We start from the raw sequence: 17,156 nt of genomic DNA on the forward strand, positions 1-17,156 counted from the left end.
GTTTGGGGCAGGAAGACTTTTTTTTTTTCTTAATAGGCATAGATATTTTTTTTTTTCATAGGCACAGATACTGTGCTTGTGTTACACATTCACAATATCTGTTCCTATTAAAAAAAAAAAAAAAGTTGTGCAACCCCAAACTTAAAAAAAAAAATTAATAATGCTGCTTGAGGGAAACCCACTCCTTCCTGCCTTGGCCACCTGGACCTTTCAGCTTTAAGTTACAGAGCAGGAGGAGGAGGAGGGATACCCCCCCACCCCTGCCGGAAGAACTAATCCCCCGATACCACAACTCCCCACCCCAATGCTGCAACCGCTCCATGAAAGGACCTCCTTCTCCTACCCCCGTACAACCCATGGTAGGAGGGAAACCCACTCCCTCCTGCCTCAGTCACCCAGAACCCCCACCTTTAAATTACAGAGCGGGAGGATGGATGTCCACTCCCTCCTGCCACTGGATGGCTCCCATGCCATGACCCCCCCCAATGCCGTGAACCCCTCATGCCAGGACCCCATACTTTAAAAGTAAATTGGCAGGAGGGATGCCAACTCTCTCCTGTTTTGGTCCTCCTGCCCCCCTCCATGCCTTAGGCCCCCTGCCCAGTGTATCCGATTGGCTCAAATGCTTAAGGCCCTTCCCAAGAATTCCTCCTGCCTCTCTTTTTATTTGGGGGCCATCATGGCAATATGGCAGACCTGTCAGTAACAGTTACTAAGATGCCACAAAGTCAAGCCTCAAAACAACATCCAACCCGAATCAAAACTTTAATAGAGTAAATGGGTAAAAAGATGGTTAAGCAATCTCTTTTCAGCAATTTCTCAGTGCCTCCTCATAATCACCAGAAACTTGCTATCAATGTTATTTCCTCAACTATTTAAAATACTACTCAAACACTGTTCACTTTCAAAATACCGCATAAAACTTTCCCTTGAACACTTCACATACACTGGAGAGTGAGCATATCATAGTGTACTAGGAAATCAGATCATAGGACCTCTTACGATCTATATATCATTTGAAGTTCACATCCTGTAACTTTATTGCTTAATCATTTATTCTCACTCCCTCCTTCCAATCCCTAAATTAGTTTTTAAGAAATGATAATACCTCAACACTAATCTCTTTCCACAGAACACTATTGCAAAAAAAACAAAACAAAAAAAACAAACAACTCTTTACAAATGCCTTAATAATTAAAAATCTCTACAAAAATAGGCAACACTTATCTCCAGTGACTCCAGCCACAACCAGCGCTGGTCTACAATGCGGACTCCCTAAGGTAACAGTTACTAACCTGACTGACAGGTCTACCTGTCGGTAATTTCAGGTAGTTTGTAGTGGTTGCTAGATTTAATGCATGCCTAAGCGATGTTAGGGCATCAATCGGGGTGCTCATTTTAATATTAATAACCTTATTTTAATATTAATGAGGTAATTTGCATGGCAGGGTTGGAGGCTGTAACGAACGCATGGAAAAGCCCACTGTGAGCCATTGTGAACATCAGTTGGTAAAACAAGGTCGATGCTAAACTGGTTCAGCGACTATCAGATGCACGATGAGTTTAGTGCATCCAGCCTATGTCTTCCCTTCTTAATATCATTTAAACAGTTGTATTAGATTAGCTGCTCTTGGGCTTCTATGTTTCAGGAGTCCACAACAATCAACAATGGGCAATAACCTACATTTCAAAGAATATATCATAAGGTTACAAAGCATGCAAACTGTTTCTTCATATATTCCCAAGGAAAGACTTCCATTATCTCCAGTACCATACTGAATCTGAGCCCCTGTACTTCCTTACCAGTTGGAGCTTGCGATGAGAAAGTAGAATTTGCTGCTGGCATTAGGAATGAAAATGAAAGCTGGGATTTTAACAGCAGTAGGCGTTCCTTTTCCCTGGTCAAGTTCCTGACCTGCTCTTCCAGCCTGTGGCTCTCCATTTTTAACTGATGCAATGCCTTCAGGGTTTCCAAGACTAGCAAGAGAGAGTATCTAATATTATTACTAGTCTCAGACCTTGGAGCTGTCCCCATTTTAATCAAATGTTTTCCAAAGAACTGAGGTTATTATGAGTACCAGTTGATAGACTTATAAATGTTATTTTCAGGGAGTTTTCATAACAGTGACTGGTGCCTAAAAAGGAAAAAAAAATTGGTAAAATGCTCAAGTTTTTAAGATGCAGTAAAATGCAATATGTTACTCACAAAATTTACAGGGGGGAGATCAGGGATGTTTACTTAAATTGGAGAGGGGTTTGGGAGAGTGTTTTGATGTCCAGGAGGACATCAGGGAGAGGATGCAGAAGGAAGGGGGTGAGCACTCCTGCACCAGTTCTTTTGCAGCAACTGTCTGCCCTGTGTGGTAAATGCAGGCACGTCCTCTGAATTTACCACATAGGCTTTCCACTTACTGTGACTGGAGATTGTTCCTTCCAATGCTGGTTTCAATCTCAGAATGGCTGGCATGGCTACAAGCAGCAGCCTTGCTACTGGAGACCATGGTAGTCATTTTGATAGACAAGATGGAACGGGGCAGGATCAAATGGGGATCACTTCTGCCTACACCACTAGACCTACAGCAATTGTAAGATAGGTTGGGTGGGGGACAAGACAGGCCAGGCCGAACCAGGTTGTATCACTGAATTATTTATTTTATATAAAAAACATATTCCACTTAAACCTAAGCAGATTACAGAAAAAACCCCAAACACCATCATAAGATAAAAACATCAAAAAGTCAGTATAAAACACAATAAAACAAAATACACAGATAATATTTCCATTAATCACTTCATTCCTTCAGTAACTGCTTCTTAACCAGTAGTGGTCAAGTTTCACTTTTAGCTTTGGTTTTGGCCAAAATTGGGGGAAATAAAGTGGTTTTAGTTGCCCTTTAATCATGATCTCGAGAGAATTATAGAGAATTAAGAGGTTATGGTTACATAGGACATCCTCATTCTGACTAATTAAAGGCCCTCTTTTAGCTGCGGTAGAGGTTTCTACCGAGGCCTAGGGTGCTAAATGCTCTAATGCTCAAAGGAATTCTATGAGTGTCAGGACATTTAAAGGGGATAATAGATGGATATGAGGAAACTAGAAGTGGAAGGCCATTTTCAATATGACGTCTATGTCTGACTTTGGACATCTTCGTCCACAGTTGGATGCAAAGAAACAGCCATTTTCAAATGGGACGTCCAAATAATAATTTTTTTTTTTTTTAAAGAGAATCACCTACTTGAAGAGAATCACCTACTTGGACATCTTGGCCACCAGAATTTCTAGACCCGCCACGAAGTATAACTTTTTTGGCCACAAAAACATCCAAATCAGCACCATTTAGAAGTTGTGGGATGTGCCAGCATTTAATGGACTGGCCATACAGACATGCCAATAGAGAAGTGGTGCACCGTAAAGGGCATGGCTGTGGATGTCACAAAGGTGCCAAATGTACATCTCACCATAACCCCTTCATAATTTATGCCGAGCCCTCTAAAACTCCCCCAAAACCTACTGTACCCACTTGTCTACCACGTCAATAGCCCTTATGGCTGCAGGTGGCACCAATATGGCAATATAGTATTGTTTTGGTGGGTTCATATTTTCCACCATAAACGTTGTGATTAGAGTAGCTTATGGACCTGGCTTCTCCTCTTTGGTTCTCTAGCCTACTCACCTGGCTACTTAAGGCACCTGTGTGGAGTTCTAACTAGGCTTTCCCATACCAGATGCTGCTCTTCTAAACAGGTATGTATTGGGAGAATGTGTATGTGTGTGTTTGGGGGGGGTCATACCTTTATGAATTCAGTGGTCATCTGGTCAGTTTTGGTACCTTTTTGGCACTTAGACACTTCTGAAACAGGTCTAGAGCAGAACATTTAAGTTCTGTCCAAGACACCTTACGAAAAGGTTTGATTAACGCCGCAAGACATTCAAATCTAAGCCGGACTAAATCCTGCCTAGCACACACCTCTAATATGCCCCTTTATGAGATAGAGGTCCTGGAGGGTGAACATCCTACAAAATGTCTAAATTATTGTTTTGCTGAGAAAAACATCCAAGTGCTGATTTATATGTTTTGAAAATGCCCCTAATTGTGGTAACACCACCAGAAGGGCATTGATTCTATAAGTGTCAATCCCAAGTAATTACTCTGAATCATATTATAGAGAGAGAAAAGATCTTCAAGTACCAAGAAATGTAGTCCACGATTAAGAAAACATTGCAGAAAAGATACAGAAGTTTCCCATCATTTTTGGTGCCACAGGATTGCTTGAAAAGAATTTCCAAGCACACTTGGATAGGCTGTCTATACCTATTGTATCGTATGAACTCCAGAATGAAGTTCTCTTTAGTATTTAAATTGAATCAGGTTGGGCAGACTGGATGGACCATTCGGGTCTTTATTTGCTGTCATCTACTATGTCATGTTACTATGATGCAAGTACCAAGCATTAGCGGTACATTTGAGACAGAGACCATACTCCACATACCGCAGATTGAGTGAAGCTCATTCCCATCATACGTGCAAATCTGACTCATTTGGAAAGATTGTCCCCAAGAGAAATTAGGTCTTAACAGCTAATTTTCTCTCCAAACCAGTCCAGACTAGAGGTCTGCACGGGAACAGTGACCGCAGGGGTCCCGCAGGAATCCCCCCTAACCCACAGGACTCCCAAAGGGACCCTCCTCTGGCCCACAGGATCCACGGGAACCCCGCTCTAGCCAATGAGACTCCCACAGGGATGGAAGGCTTTGGAAGCAGGGTTCGGCCATATAATATAATGGACACGTCAGCCTTTGTAAAAGAGGGGGTTTATAAGTTAATTACCTGAACAGAAAACAAAAAAAGGTTCCACCAAAGAGATTCCACAAGGAAAACAGCAGCGCAAACACAAAAGAAACTGTGGAATTGATGATCCTGTCAGAAGTAATTGCTGCTTTTTATGGGGATGGAGGTAATTCCTTGCAGGGATGAGTGGGGACGGAGAGGGATTTCTGTCCCCGAGCAACTCTCTAGTCCAGACACAAAGTTGGCCTTCTCCTGCCAGTGGATGAAGACTTAGAACCACTGAACTAATTAAATCATTAATTATCCTGTACAGTCACCAAACAGCCAGGAGTTCAATAACCAAGTAGAAAGAACACTAAGAGGGGTGTTTTCCATATGATATCTAAAACTGATTTTGGACGTGTTGTTGGCCACATTCAAAAAATCCAGTACCAAACATGCCTATTTTCAAAACGGGAAAATATCTTATCCTTTTGTTTATAAAATGGCCATTTCATAGATGTGTTTGTGCTCAGTGTGTCTTTTTTCTTTTGGGAAAATTTATTTATTTATTTATTTTAAAACAAAGGACACCCCCCAAAAATAAAAAAAACACCCGTACAAAACAAGTCAATTAGGATATAGAAGGGGGGCCAGTATTTTAGTAGACTGGCCAGACATTCCAGCAGAGCAATGTGACATCCTAAGGGGCATTGAAGTGAACTTCACACAAGTACCAGGTACCATAATTGCATTACATCAGAGATTTCTATTCCGCCAATGCCTTGCGGTTCAAGGCGGATTACAAAAGAATTACAAAAAAGGTAATACATGAAGAAGATATCTGGTAATTTCTAGAGGAGATGAAGAGTAGATGAGGTTGCTTTGGGGAATTGGGAAGGTATTGGGGAGTGGTATTGGGAATTGGTAAGGAGCTAGCGGTATTAAGTAGTTTGCAGGAATTTCTTGAAGAGTAGAGTCTTTTTCTTTTCTGAATGTTTTGTTGTCTGGGGTCGTAATTAGTAGATTAGAAATTTGGTTGTCGAGTTTTGCTGCTTGTGTGGCTAGGAGGCCATCATATAGTTTTTTCCATTTGACTTCTTTGATTGGAGGGTACGTGAATGGAGTGTGGGTTTTCCTATGTCTGGTTGATGTAATTTGGATGAGACGGTTGTTTAAGTAGATTGCGCTGTCGCAATTTATGGTTTTAAATAGTAGACAGTAGAATTTGAATAGTATTCTTGCCGGGATTGGAAGCCAGTGTGAGTTGAGGTATGCCTCTGTGATGTGGTCATGTTTCCTCAATGAATAGATAAGTCTCAGTGCTGTGTTTTGGACAGTTTGTAATTGTTTTATCATTGTTGCTGGGCAGGGGAGGTAGAAAATGTTGCAATAATCTAGAAGACCTAGGACTAGGGATTGTACTAAGAGACGGAATTGTGTCCTATCGAAGAATTTTCGAAATTGTCTTAAATTTCTCATAACCGCAAATGATTTTTTAATTGTTTTATTGATTTGTGGTTGCATGGTGCAGCATCTATCTATCGTCATTCCTAGTAGTTTTAGGGTGGGTTGAATGGGGTAGTTGATTGAGTTAATTTCTATATTGGTTAAGGTTGGGACTTTGTTATTTTCGAGGAGGATGAATTTTGTTTTATCTGGGTTCATCTTCAATTTATGATCTCTCATCCATGTTACTACTGTTTCTAGTGTTTGGTGTAGTGTGTCTGTCATAGAGGGCTTTGGTTGATCAAAAGGTATGTAAGGTGAGCCCTCCAAAACCTACTAAACTCAACTGTTCACCAAACCAATAGCCTACAGTAGGTTTTGGAAGGCTCACCTGTTCCACCACCAATGTAGTAAGTGGGATATGGGCCTGGGTCCCTATCTCTATGGTTCATTGCGTGGATCACCAGGCTACTAAAGGAACCTGCTTGCTGCTCTAATAGGACTGGCAATAGGATCTGAAGCTGTCATACAAGCAGGTACTACTGTTTCATATACATCTTTTAGAGGAGGGAGGGGGTCAGTGACCATCGGTAAAGGTGGTTTCAGGCCTTCCATTCTGCCAGTAGTAAGTGGGTACCTTTTTTGACACTTATTATTAAAACAAGTCTGACCTCAAACATTCAAATTGTGCCCTGAATGTACTTTATAATGTTACATTATTGCAGAAAAACATCCAACTCATAAGCTCACCCTAGTTCCTCCCAAAACTCACCCTAGTTCCTCCCAAAACTACCTTCAACACATCCTCTGAGATTTAGAAGCACAGCATAGAAATCAGTCTACAAAATGGATTTCAAAAATAGATTTAGAAGGTTTGGCAAGATAAATGTCCATCTGCCCTTTTACACTACTTTTTGGACATTTTTCCTGGGAATCAAAGAAACAGCCAAAACACAACTAAAACGTCTCAAACAACCAATTATAACACCAACCACAGAATTAAAATGTAATACTGTACACCCAGCAAATACACAGAATCTTTTGTACTACTACCACCATTTTTCATTATTCCCCTCCCTTCGACAGTTATTCTATTACAACACGTAAAACCATTTATTCAGTAGTTGCACCAACATTATAGAACGCCCTCCCCAAAACCCTAAGACAAGAAGCTAATTTAAATAATTTCAAGTACAAACTTAAAATTTTTCTCTTTAAAGATGCTTACAAGATGTAGATAAAAGGTTCATTCTGGACAACCCCTTTTCCCTGATGTTTTTTCCATTACCTTCTTTTTATTTTAAATACTGTAAACCCTACCCATTTCCCTTTTGTTCATTGTTTTGTCAATAAACTTTTTTAGTATGTATGTCCCTTCCCCTGATTTTTAATCATTTTTTATAAACTCTGTATGATGTAAATCATTTTGGTAATTAAAGCAGTATATCAGGCCCTAATAAACTTGAAACTTGGAGTGTTCTGGAAGGATCTGGAGGAAAGAAATTTATCTAGAAAGACTTAAATTTCTCTTTTAAGTATCATCCTACTAAAAACTTCCTGCCAGAGCATCCATCATTAATGATGCTTTTTTACATGGCTCTCTCAGAACATAAGAATTGCCGCTGCTGGGTCAGACCAGTGGCCCATCGTACCCAGCAGTCTGCTCACACAGCAGCCCTTAAGTCAAAAACCAGTGCCCTAACAGAGACTAGCCTTACCTGCGTACGTTCTGGTTCAGCAGGAACTTATCTAACTTTGTCTTGAATCCCTGGAGGGTGTTTTCCCCTATAACAGACTCCGGAAGAGTGTTCCAGTTTTCTACCACTCTCTGGGTGAAGAAGAACTTCCTTACATTTGTACGAAATCTATCCCCTTTTAACTTTAGAGAGTGCCCTCTCGTTCCCTCTACCTTGGAGAGGGTGAACAACCTGTCTTTATCTACTTGACTTGTTTATAACCTCTCTATCTCCTTCTTGCCTGCTCCCGACTCGTTAAGTTATATTGATTGACTTATTTGTAAATTTCGCTGTAGATGTACAGTCTCTTGTCATGTAAACCGCTCTGAACTATTCTGATACTGCGGTATACAAAAATAAAGTTATTATTATTATTATTATTATTAAGTCTATTCCCTTCATTATCTTGAATGTTTCAATCATGTCCTCTCTGTCTCCTCTTTTCAAGGGAGAAGAGGTCCAGTTGTTCTAATATCTCACTGTATGGCAACTCCTCCAGCCCCTTAACCATTTTAGTCACTCATCTCTGGACCCTTTTGAGTAGCACTGTGTCCTTCTTCATGTACGGCAACCAGTGCTGGATGCAGTATTCCAGGTGAGGGCGTACCATGGCTCGGTACAACAGCATGATAACCTTCTCCAATCTGTTTGTGATCCCTTTCTTAATCATTCCTAGCATTCTGTTTGCCTTTTTCGCCGCGGCCGCACATTGCACGGACGGCTTCATTGACTTGTCAACCAGTACTCCCAAGTCTCGTTCCTGGGGGGTTTCTCCAAGTACTGCACCGGACATCCTGTATTTGTGTATAAGATTCTTGTTACTGACATGCATCACCTTACACTTACCCATGTTAAACCTCATTTGCCATGTCGCGGCCCATTTCGAGCATGTTTGTCCTGTTGCAGGTTTTTGCAATCCTTCTGCATCTTCACTACTCTGAATAATTTTGTATCGTCTGCAAATTTAATCACCTCACTTATCGTACCAATTTCCAAGTCATTTATAAATATGTTGAAGAGCACAGGTTCAAGCACTGAACCCTGGGGCACTCCACTCGTGACACTTTTCCAGTCCGAGTACTGTCCATTTACCCCCACTCTCTGTTTCCTATCTGCCAGCCAGTTTTTAATCCACGTGAATATTTCACCCTAGATTCCATGGCTTGCAATTTTTCAATTGCTCGTTCCCTGCAGGCCTCAGGCAGCTTTCATGGATTCTCCAGCAGGGCCTGAGGGCAGCAAAAAAAAAAAATAGTGCCCATATAAACGATTTACACCAGCCCACCAGACAAAGTCACTAACTTCACCTACCATCTGCTAAAGACTGAGAAATACTGGCTACTGAGTAACTACTTGGGATACTTAAAGGGATGATGTCACTAGTTCAGTGGTTTCTCAGTCTCCATTTGTCTATACCAGTGATCTCAAACTCGCGGCCCGCCAGGTACTATTTTGAGACCTTCGGTATGTTTATCATAATCACAAAAGTAAAATAAAACAGTTTCTTGATCATATGTCTAGCTATAAATTACAATATTATTATTAAGACTTCGCCAAAAGGAAAGATTTAAACTATAAAGGGTTTTACCTCATGCAAAATTGTCATTTCTTTAATAAGACAGTAACTATTTTTTTCTGAGGCCCTCTAAGTACCTACAAATCCAAAATGTGGCCCTGCAAAGGTTTCGAGTTAGACCACTGGTCTAGACTGATTTGTTGGAACAATAAGGAATATGTATTTTTTAGTACTCTTTCTGCTACCAGTAGATGTTGTCATCAGCAGGAAATCAAATGATTTGTCAGATCAGTAATGCATTAGAGGAAAATAGATTTTGCTTTGTTATTATTGGATATACAAGTAAATCAAAGTAAAATTTTCCATGCTTGTTTCTACTATCATAATCAAATCCTCAAGCTGAAATCTTGAAATGTTAGCTAACTCATCTATCCTTCAGTCTCTTCAACATCAATCCCAAGATCAAGGAGAAATTAGGTTCTTACCTGCTAATTTACTTTCTTTTAGCTTCTCCAGACTGGTAGAGGTTAATCTTACAAGTGGATATTTATCTCATCATGACCAGCAGGTGGAGATTGTCACACCACTGTACTAACCCAAGAGAAACAACTTTGGGGCTATATATTCTGGGAGTTTTCACTCCATCCATTCATCCCACTATTTATTTGTCAACAACTGGACAAAGTCGGATTGTAATATCCTTGTGCATATCATGATGCTACACAAATGATCCTTGTGAGGGAATGTATAGAAGTTATAAGTCCCCCTTATTGCTCTCACAGAGCAACCTTAACTCCCACAATACAGAGCAGAGAGTGTGCGACTTAGCCAGGGCAGAGCAAGGAATGAAAGTATGTCCAGGCAGGCCAAACTCCCGAGAACAGCTTAGCCAGAGAGGACAAGGGAAGACAAGAAAAGCCCTTCAGCAGATGCCTTTAACACATATTTATAAGCAGAAGTTGAATTAAAGTAGCTAAGTTGTATCTTGGACCTTGTGAACTACTAATCCTTGAAGCCAGGCCTGGTTTTGATTAATCTTTTTAAGGCAAGACTGGTGCACACCTAAACTGTGGGGCCCTGAAGGATTGGGCTACAAGATTACCAGTACTTTTGTTCTTAGTTTATCCAGCCTGAGGAGGAAACATAATTACCTACTTGTGAACCCATTTTTTTAATTTAGTAATTTTAATTATACATATCAAGTATAGATATACAAGAAAAAACCAACATTGATGAAACATATTTTACAAGAGATATTACAAATTGAAAGAAACTAATTCTAAAGTCCAGTTCAAAGAGAGATTTGCGAGAATAAACTAAAAGTAAATAATTCCTCATGAAAATCCAGTTAGCATTCTAACTATAAACATTGAGATCTATTTTCTGTTCTAATAGAAATTTCTCCAAATGAGAATGATTAAAAAAAAAAAAAAACATCAACAGAGAAATACACTGGAAAAGAGTTACTCCAATAGCCAAAACCCTGGATTTCAGGACCAAGAACTGTTTCCTGAGTGGCTCTCGTTACATTTGGAAAAATCTGAATTGGCTGCCCGCAAAAAAAAACAAACCACAAAACCAACTTTTTTATATTTAAAGTAATTCTTTAAAACTAGCAATTTATCTCTTTCTGATAATAGTTACCAACAAAGTTAAACAAGTGGAAAGTATATCTTGAGGGTCCTCTAAGACAGTGTTTCTCAGCTCGGTCCAAGAGTACCCCCTTGCCAGTCAGGTTTTCAGGATATCTACAATGAATATGCATAAACTTAATTTGCATGCACTGCCTCCACTATATGCAAATTTCTTTCATGCATATTCGTTGTGGATATCCTGAAAACCTGACTGGCAAGGGGGGTATTCCAGGACCAAGTTGAGAAACACTGCTCCAAGGTGGCAGTGAGTTCCCCAGCAGCTAATGCTGGAGCTATATCTACCGCTCCTCTAGTTGACATTGCTAGTGATGATGGCAGGTACATAACCTTCTGAAATACAACTGACTCAGATATTTCCAGTTTTAAAGTTTCCCTAAAATATTTTCTAAGCAATATTTCAGCTGAAAGTAAAGGCGAACAAAGAAAATTTTAAAAGCGTAGATTAACACGCAAGCTATTTTACAACTGTTCCAATTTATGATGAAAAAAAAAAAAAAAAGACTGACTGACTGACTGAAATATTTTACTTGATTTTCATCTCCTCTCTAGCAGATTTAATTTTTGTATCACATCTTGTACTACAGAGATAGAAGACACAACTTGACAAGAAAAAGTACATAATTGTGCTAATTTCCTTTTAAGCAAGTTCTCAGTCCGGGTGACAACTCACGAAATATCTTTTAAGGAAATATCACCCTCAGGAACATCTTGAGTGAACCCATTTTTTTTTATTATTATTACTTTCACCACTCTGAATGACTATCTATTGGGGCTCCATGCCACACTCATCTATGCTGCTATGGTCCATCAAATTTCTATTATAGGACTGTGAAATCTTTCTTCTCATGCCTGAACCAGAACACTCCACACTCTAAGGTAAAGGAGAATTTTCATTGGCCGATGGCAGCAGCATTTTTATTCCATGAAGAAAAACACCAATATACCTACTATACATACCATGATCAAAATTGGCTTGTTCCAGTAGTAGCTCATGCCCTTCATTCCACTGCTTCTCCAATAACTGCTCCATGCTAAAAACTTCTCCAAGTAGACTCTCTGATGAGTACTTCTCTGGTAGCTCAAGACAGATGGGTGTACTGCTATCATCAGACTTCTGGAACTGAAGCTGATCTGCTTCAATGGCCAAGTCTTTTCTGTACACAAAGTCAAACAAGTTGTAGGTGATACCATTTACTGGATTAACTTTATATATTTGCGACTAGCTTTTGGGAGTTACACTCCCTTCATCAAGTCGGTGCAAAATACTGTAAGCATTGGATAATGCTGAACAAACAAGTAAATCACAGGTTGTATTGTTTCAATGATGGTGATGCGATATTATTCAAATATGTAAAGAGGACTGAAATACAAGACTGGGTGTGGTGCGATGCATTATACAAGAACATAGGGCCTATCACCTCCAAGATAAATTCTAATTTATCACCTTCCATTTTCGAAGGACCCAAGTTCGCAATCCCTATATAAAAAGTAAGAAAGTAAAGCCTTTATTATAGGGGTAAACCACTCAGGTATTTTCAGGATTTAGAAATATTTCTTAAATCCATCCAAAATGTTACAATAATGGAAATTTGGGGGAAATTCAAGATGTGAAGATTCAACAGTCTAGCCCATTTTCCAAAAATTTTTAATCTTCTGATGAACACCACATTTTTGTTCAGATTAAGCTTCATTTGTATGGAGATCAGTTTAATATTAGGCTGTTCCGATTTTTCAGTTCTCTTACTCTGAAACAAGTTTCTAGAATGCATTCGGGAATATATTTTAAATTAACCAAAAGCAGTCACTGACTGTACTAAAGATGCCACAGATCAATACTATTCAGCTTCACCAGCTGTCTGGACGTCAATACGTGCCATAGCAATAGCCAGCACAACTAGATTAGATCCTAGTCTAATAACTGAACCAGAAATCATACTCACTGCCATAACAAATGCTCTCGCAAGCACCACACTGGCCTCAGACCAGTTCTGAGACTGAGGGGCACCTTGCTCCTCTCCTCTTACAAGAGCCACAGTTGACAAATCCCTCCGCCACTTTGAAGAAAGTAAGAACAATTTCTATGGCATGCCCCATCACGTCAAGGCTCTACCAGTTCTGGTCCTACCCACCTCTGAAGTAATTTCCTGTTTTTGAGGGGCAAGAAAAGGACTGGCAGAAACTTTAGCCATGTGTGTAGTATGCAAGGCCCCATGGTTTCTCTCTCCGTTACTACCATCTGTTAGTTTCAATTGACCAAACAGCACAATAGTTCAAGTTAAATTTTCTGTGAGTATAGCCCAAACTTCAGATTGGAAGGGTGTATATTCTCTTACCCCTCTCCTAACTCTTCACAGTAAATAATATGTTTATAGATCCTCAGAAGTACCACCTAGCACTCATACCATCTGTTAGTAGCATACCTAAATCTTACCTGCTAATTTGATTTCCTTTAGTCCCTCTAGACCAGCATAGATGGGTCTGTGCACTCCGACCAGCAAGTGAAGACTGAGAAATAAAACTAACGAGAATCCTGGCTATATACCAGCTGGGCAATGGCCCAAAAAGATAATGTACAGGGCTGAACTAAATTAGCACACAAAATGCTTCAGCATACCCCCATCTCCTCCAATATTATGCAAGCCCCTGCTATGTCTAGAAAGGGATTATTTGGGTTTGGTTTAGAGTGTCGCGCAGTGGTTAAAGCTACAGCCTCAGCACCCTGGGGATGTGGGTTCAAACCCATGCTGTTCCTTATGACCCTGGGCAAGTAACTTAATCCCCCTGTTGCCCCACGTACATTAGATAGATTGTGAGCCCAACGAGTCAGACAGGGAAAAATGCTTGAGTACCTGAATAAACCCAAGTAAACCGGTCTGAGCTCTCCTGGGAGAACGGTACAGAAAACTGAATAAATAAATAAGCACCTCCAATCATTTTCAAAATTTGGCTGCTATGAATTAGTTCCCAGGCATACAATACTTACTCTGATGCAGGACTTGATTGCAGCTTACTTCCTTGAACCATATCACAGCCACCATCTCTGTTAGCATTTTCTGCTATAGAAATACCAACAAAAGCTGCTAGTTTCATTCTGAACACAGAAAACACCGTTTCGTGCTTTTCTACAAAGGACACCAATCCCGGAACATCTGCTACAGAGTACTATTCAGCAACAATTTTTTTTTCCTCAGTACAGAATTTTAAACACCATTTACTGAATCCAGACTCTGCCCACAGACCACCTCAGCACTACCCGGATAGCATCAAACAAGCTGCCCAAATATTCAGCTGTACGAGGGGGCCATTGAAAAGTTCTCAGCCCAACCAAGAAGAGAATGATGTGGAGCCATGAAACTTAGAAGTTATTCCACACTTTTCATTTCAATGATATGACATGAAGAAAGAAGTGTGGAATAACTTCTAAGTTTCATGGCTCCACATCATTCTCTTCTTGGTTGGGCTGAGAACTTTTCAGCTGCCCCTTATATTGTGGTGTCGTAATGCCTCATTTTACAAATACCTAAGAGACAACCTCACTGTTGATGTCACAATGGCTTGATTTCTCTATACTTCCGCCCATTTACTAGATGCATTTGCTTCATTGAAATGAAAAAAAAGTGTCAAGAGAAGAGTGGAATAACTTGTAAGTTTCATGGCTCCACATCATTCTCTTCTTGGTTGGGCTGAGAACTTTTCAGTGAGCCCCTCATACTATCCGAGTAAGTGCCACTGAATATCTGTGTTTGGCTCACATCAGTGGGTCTTATCTGAATATGAGCTTTTCTACCTAGATAACTCCTGTTAAATATTGACCCCCTAATGGGTAGTTAAGACTGGTGCATTTAAAATACTGATTGGCCTTCCGGTCTGACACATGGTGAAAGCAGATGTGTGCGAGAGGAGCTCTGGCTCTCCCCTCCCTAAAATCTACCCACCTGTAACCTTGATTGCACTCCAGTCTGACGGGAATGCTTAAAATAAATATATGCAAAGGTAAACAAGGTTGGAATATTCAAAAGTAAATGGTTTTTCTAAAATACCTCAGCCCCACCACTCCACCGCTATGTTAGCTTCAAAACAGCGGGAGATTTACGTGGCAACTCATCATAGGTATTAAATTTATCTAAATGCTGTGATAGTTTTACAAAATTATTATCATTTTTATAAACTGATATATTATTATTGGTGTGTATACTTAGCTTTTAACCACACAGCTGGACCTGGGAGTCAGACCCGACATGTTTCGCACAAACAGTGCTGTTTCAAGGGTCTCCCTAGTGTGAAAGTAAAAAGAACAAGCCTTAGGGAAATGGCAGAGAAATCTAACCCTACATGCCACCCCCCCATATAAACCAGTTTAAAAATCACTTAATCAAAACGCTTACCGAGGCCGCCGTTGTCATCCGACTCACAAGTACAACTTCTGTGAAAGATGGCGCCGGCATTCTCAGGCTGCTTTTAAATCCAAACCCGGTGATGGCCACTCCCCCCCGGTACTACCATTGGTTCATTCATCCACCAATCAACGAAACCCAGTCAATCTCTCCATTCAGTCCCCCTGGTTCTACTGTGTCCAAAGGAAAAATAAGCCTTTGTTCTGCCTCATTCAACCTCCGTAAATCCTTCCCACCATCCCTCCCCGTAATCTTTTTAATCACTCACCATCTAATCTGATCAACCCGATGGTTATGCCTCCGCCAGTGGGCAACTAAAGGTGCTTGAACAACATTATTAACAATGCGTGATTTATGTTCAGTGAGTCTAGTTCTAATCTTACGATTAGTCCTGCCTATATATACCAATTCACATGGGCATATGATCGCATATATAACATCCTGTGAAGCGCAGTCTGTAACCGCATTAGAATCTAGACTCACTGATCTTGCCGGAACCCTCCATGATTCACCACTAATGGTGGAGGGACACCACTGGCATTTTCCACTTGGGCTGTGGTAACCTCTCCCCCTCTCTTCCCGTACTTTAAGGGATCACATCTCTGTCCCACAGTTCTACCCCTGGAGTACGCTATCCTGGGGAAATCATCAAAAATTGAGTGGAGCTGTACTATGTGCCAGTGTTCCCTCAAAAAACCGACCATTAGCTTTGTTGCCATTGAATATGGGAGCACACATGTCAATGAATCGTTACCATCCTTGGCAGAACATCCCGACTCACCTAAGAGTAAATCCCTCTGAGCAAACTTAGCTCTCAAATATGCTTGGCGAATAGACTTTTCCGGATATCCTCTCATCCGGAACCTGTCTGCTAAGGATGGTAACGATTCATTGACATGTGTGCTCCCATATTCAATGGCAACAAAGCTAATGGTCGGTTTTTTGAGGGAACACTGGCACATAGTACAGCTCCACTCAATTTTTGATGATTTCCCCCGGATAGCATACTCCAGGGGTAGAACTGTGGGACAGAGATGTGATCCCTTAAAGTACGGTAAGAGGGAAGAGAGGGGGAGAGGTTACCACAGCCCATGTGGAAAATGCCAGTGGTGTCCCTCCACCATTAGTGGTGAATCATGGAGGGTTCCGGCAAGATCAGTGAGTCTAGATTCTAATGCGGTTACAGACTGCGCTTCACAGGATGTTATATATGCGATCATATGCCCATGTGAATTGGTATATATAGGCAGGACTAATCGTAAGATTAGAACTAAACTCACTGAACATAAATCACGCATTGTTAATAATGTTGTTCAAGCACCTTTAGTTGCCCACTGGCGGAGGCATAACCATCGGGTTGATCAGATTAGATGGCGAGTGATTAAAAAGATTACGGGGAGGGATGGTGGGAAGGATTTACGGAGGTTGAATGAGGCAGAACAAAGGCTTATTTTTTCTTTGGACACAGTAGAACCAGGGGGACTGAATGGAGAGATTGACTGGGTTTCGTTGATTGGTGGATGAATGAACCAATGGTAGTACCGGGGGGGAGTGGCCATCACTGGGTTTGGATTTAAAAGCAGCCTGAGAATGCCGGCGCCATCTTTCACAGAAGTTGTACTTGTGAGTCGGATGAC

The 17,156-nt window shown here is 40.7% G+C and overlaps 1 protein-coding gene across 15 annotated transcripts in view; it reads right to left on the minus strand.

Annotated features, from left to right (window-relative positions):
- LOC117360845 (protein AF-10-like) overlaps positions 1-17,156 on the minus strand; it is a 206,017-nt gene that overhangs the window by 84,883 nt on the left and 103,978 nt on the right. For 12 of the 15 annotated variants that reach the window (XR_004539534.1, XM_033945352.1, XM_033945350.1 and 9 more), the window contains 3 exons: positions 14,109-14,181; positions 12,083-12,279; positions 1,804-1,977 (listed from right to left, as the gene is read on the minus strand). Coding sequence is in view for 14 of the 15 variants with exons in the window: in XM_033945352.1 (XP_033801243.1) it covers positions 1,804-1,977; positions 12,083-12,279; positions 14,109-14,181 (444 nt within the window). In the remaining variant the exon portion in view is untranslated. The other 3 variants (XM_033945360.1, XM_033945348.1, XM_033945361.1) reach the window with 2 other exon arrangements.

The sequence above is a fragment of the Geotrypetes seraphini genome, chromosome 5 (assembly GCF_902459505.1).
Source record: "Geotrypetes seraphini chromosome 5, aGeoSer1.1, whole genome shotgun sequence".
Taxonomy (NCBI): Eukaryota; Metazoa; Chordata; class Amphibia; order Gymnophiona; family Dermophiidae; genus Geotrypetes; species Geotrypetes seraphini.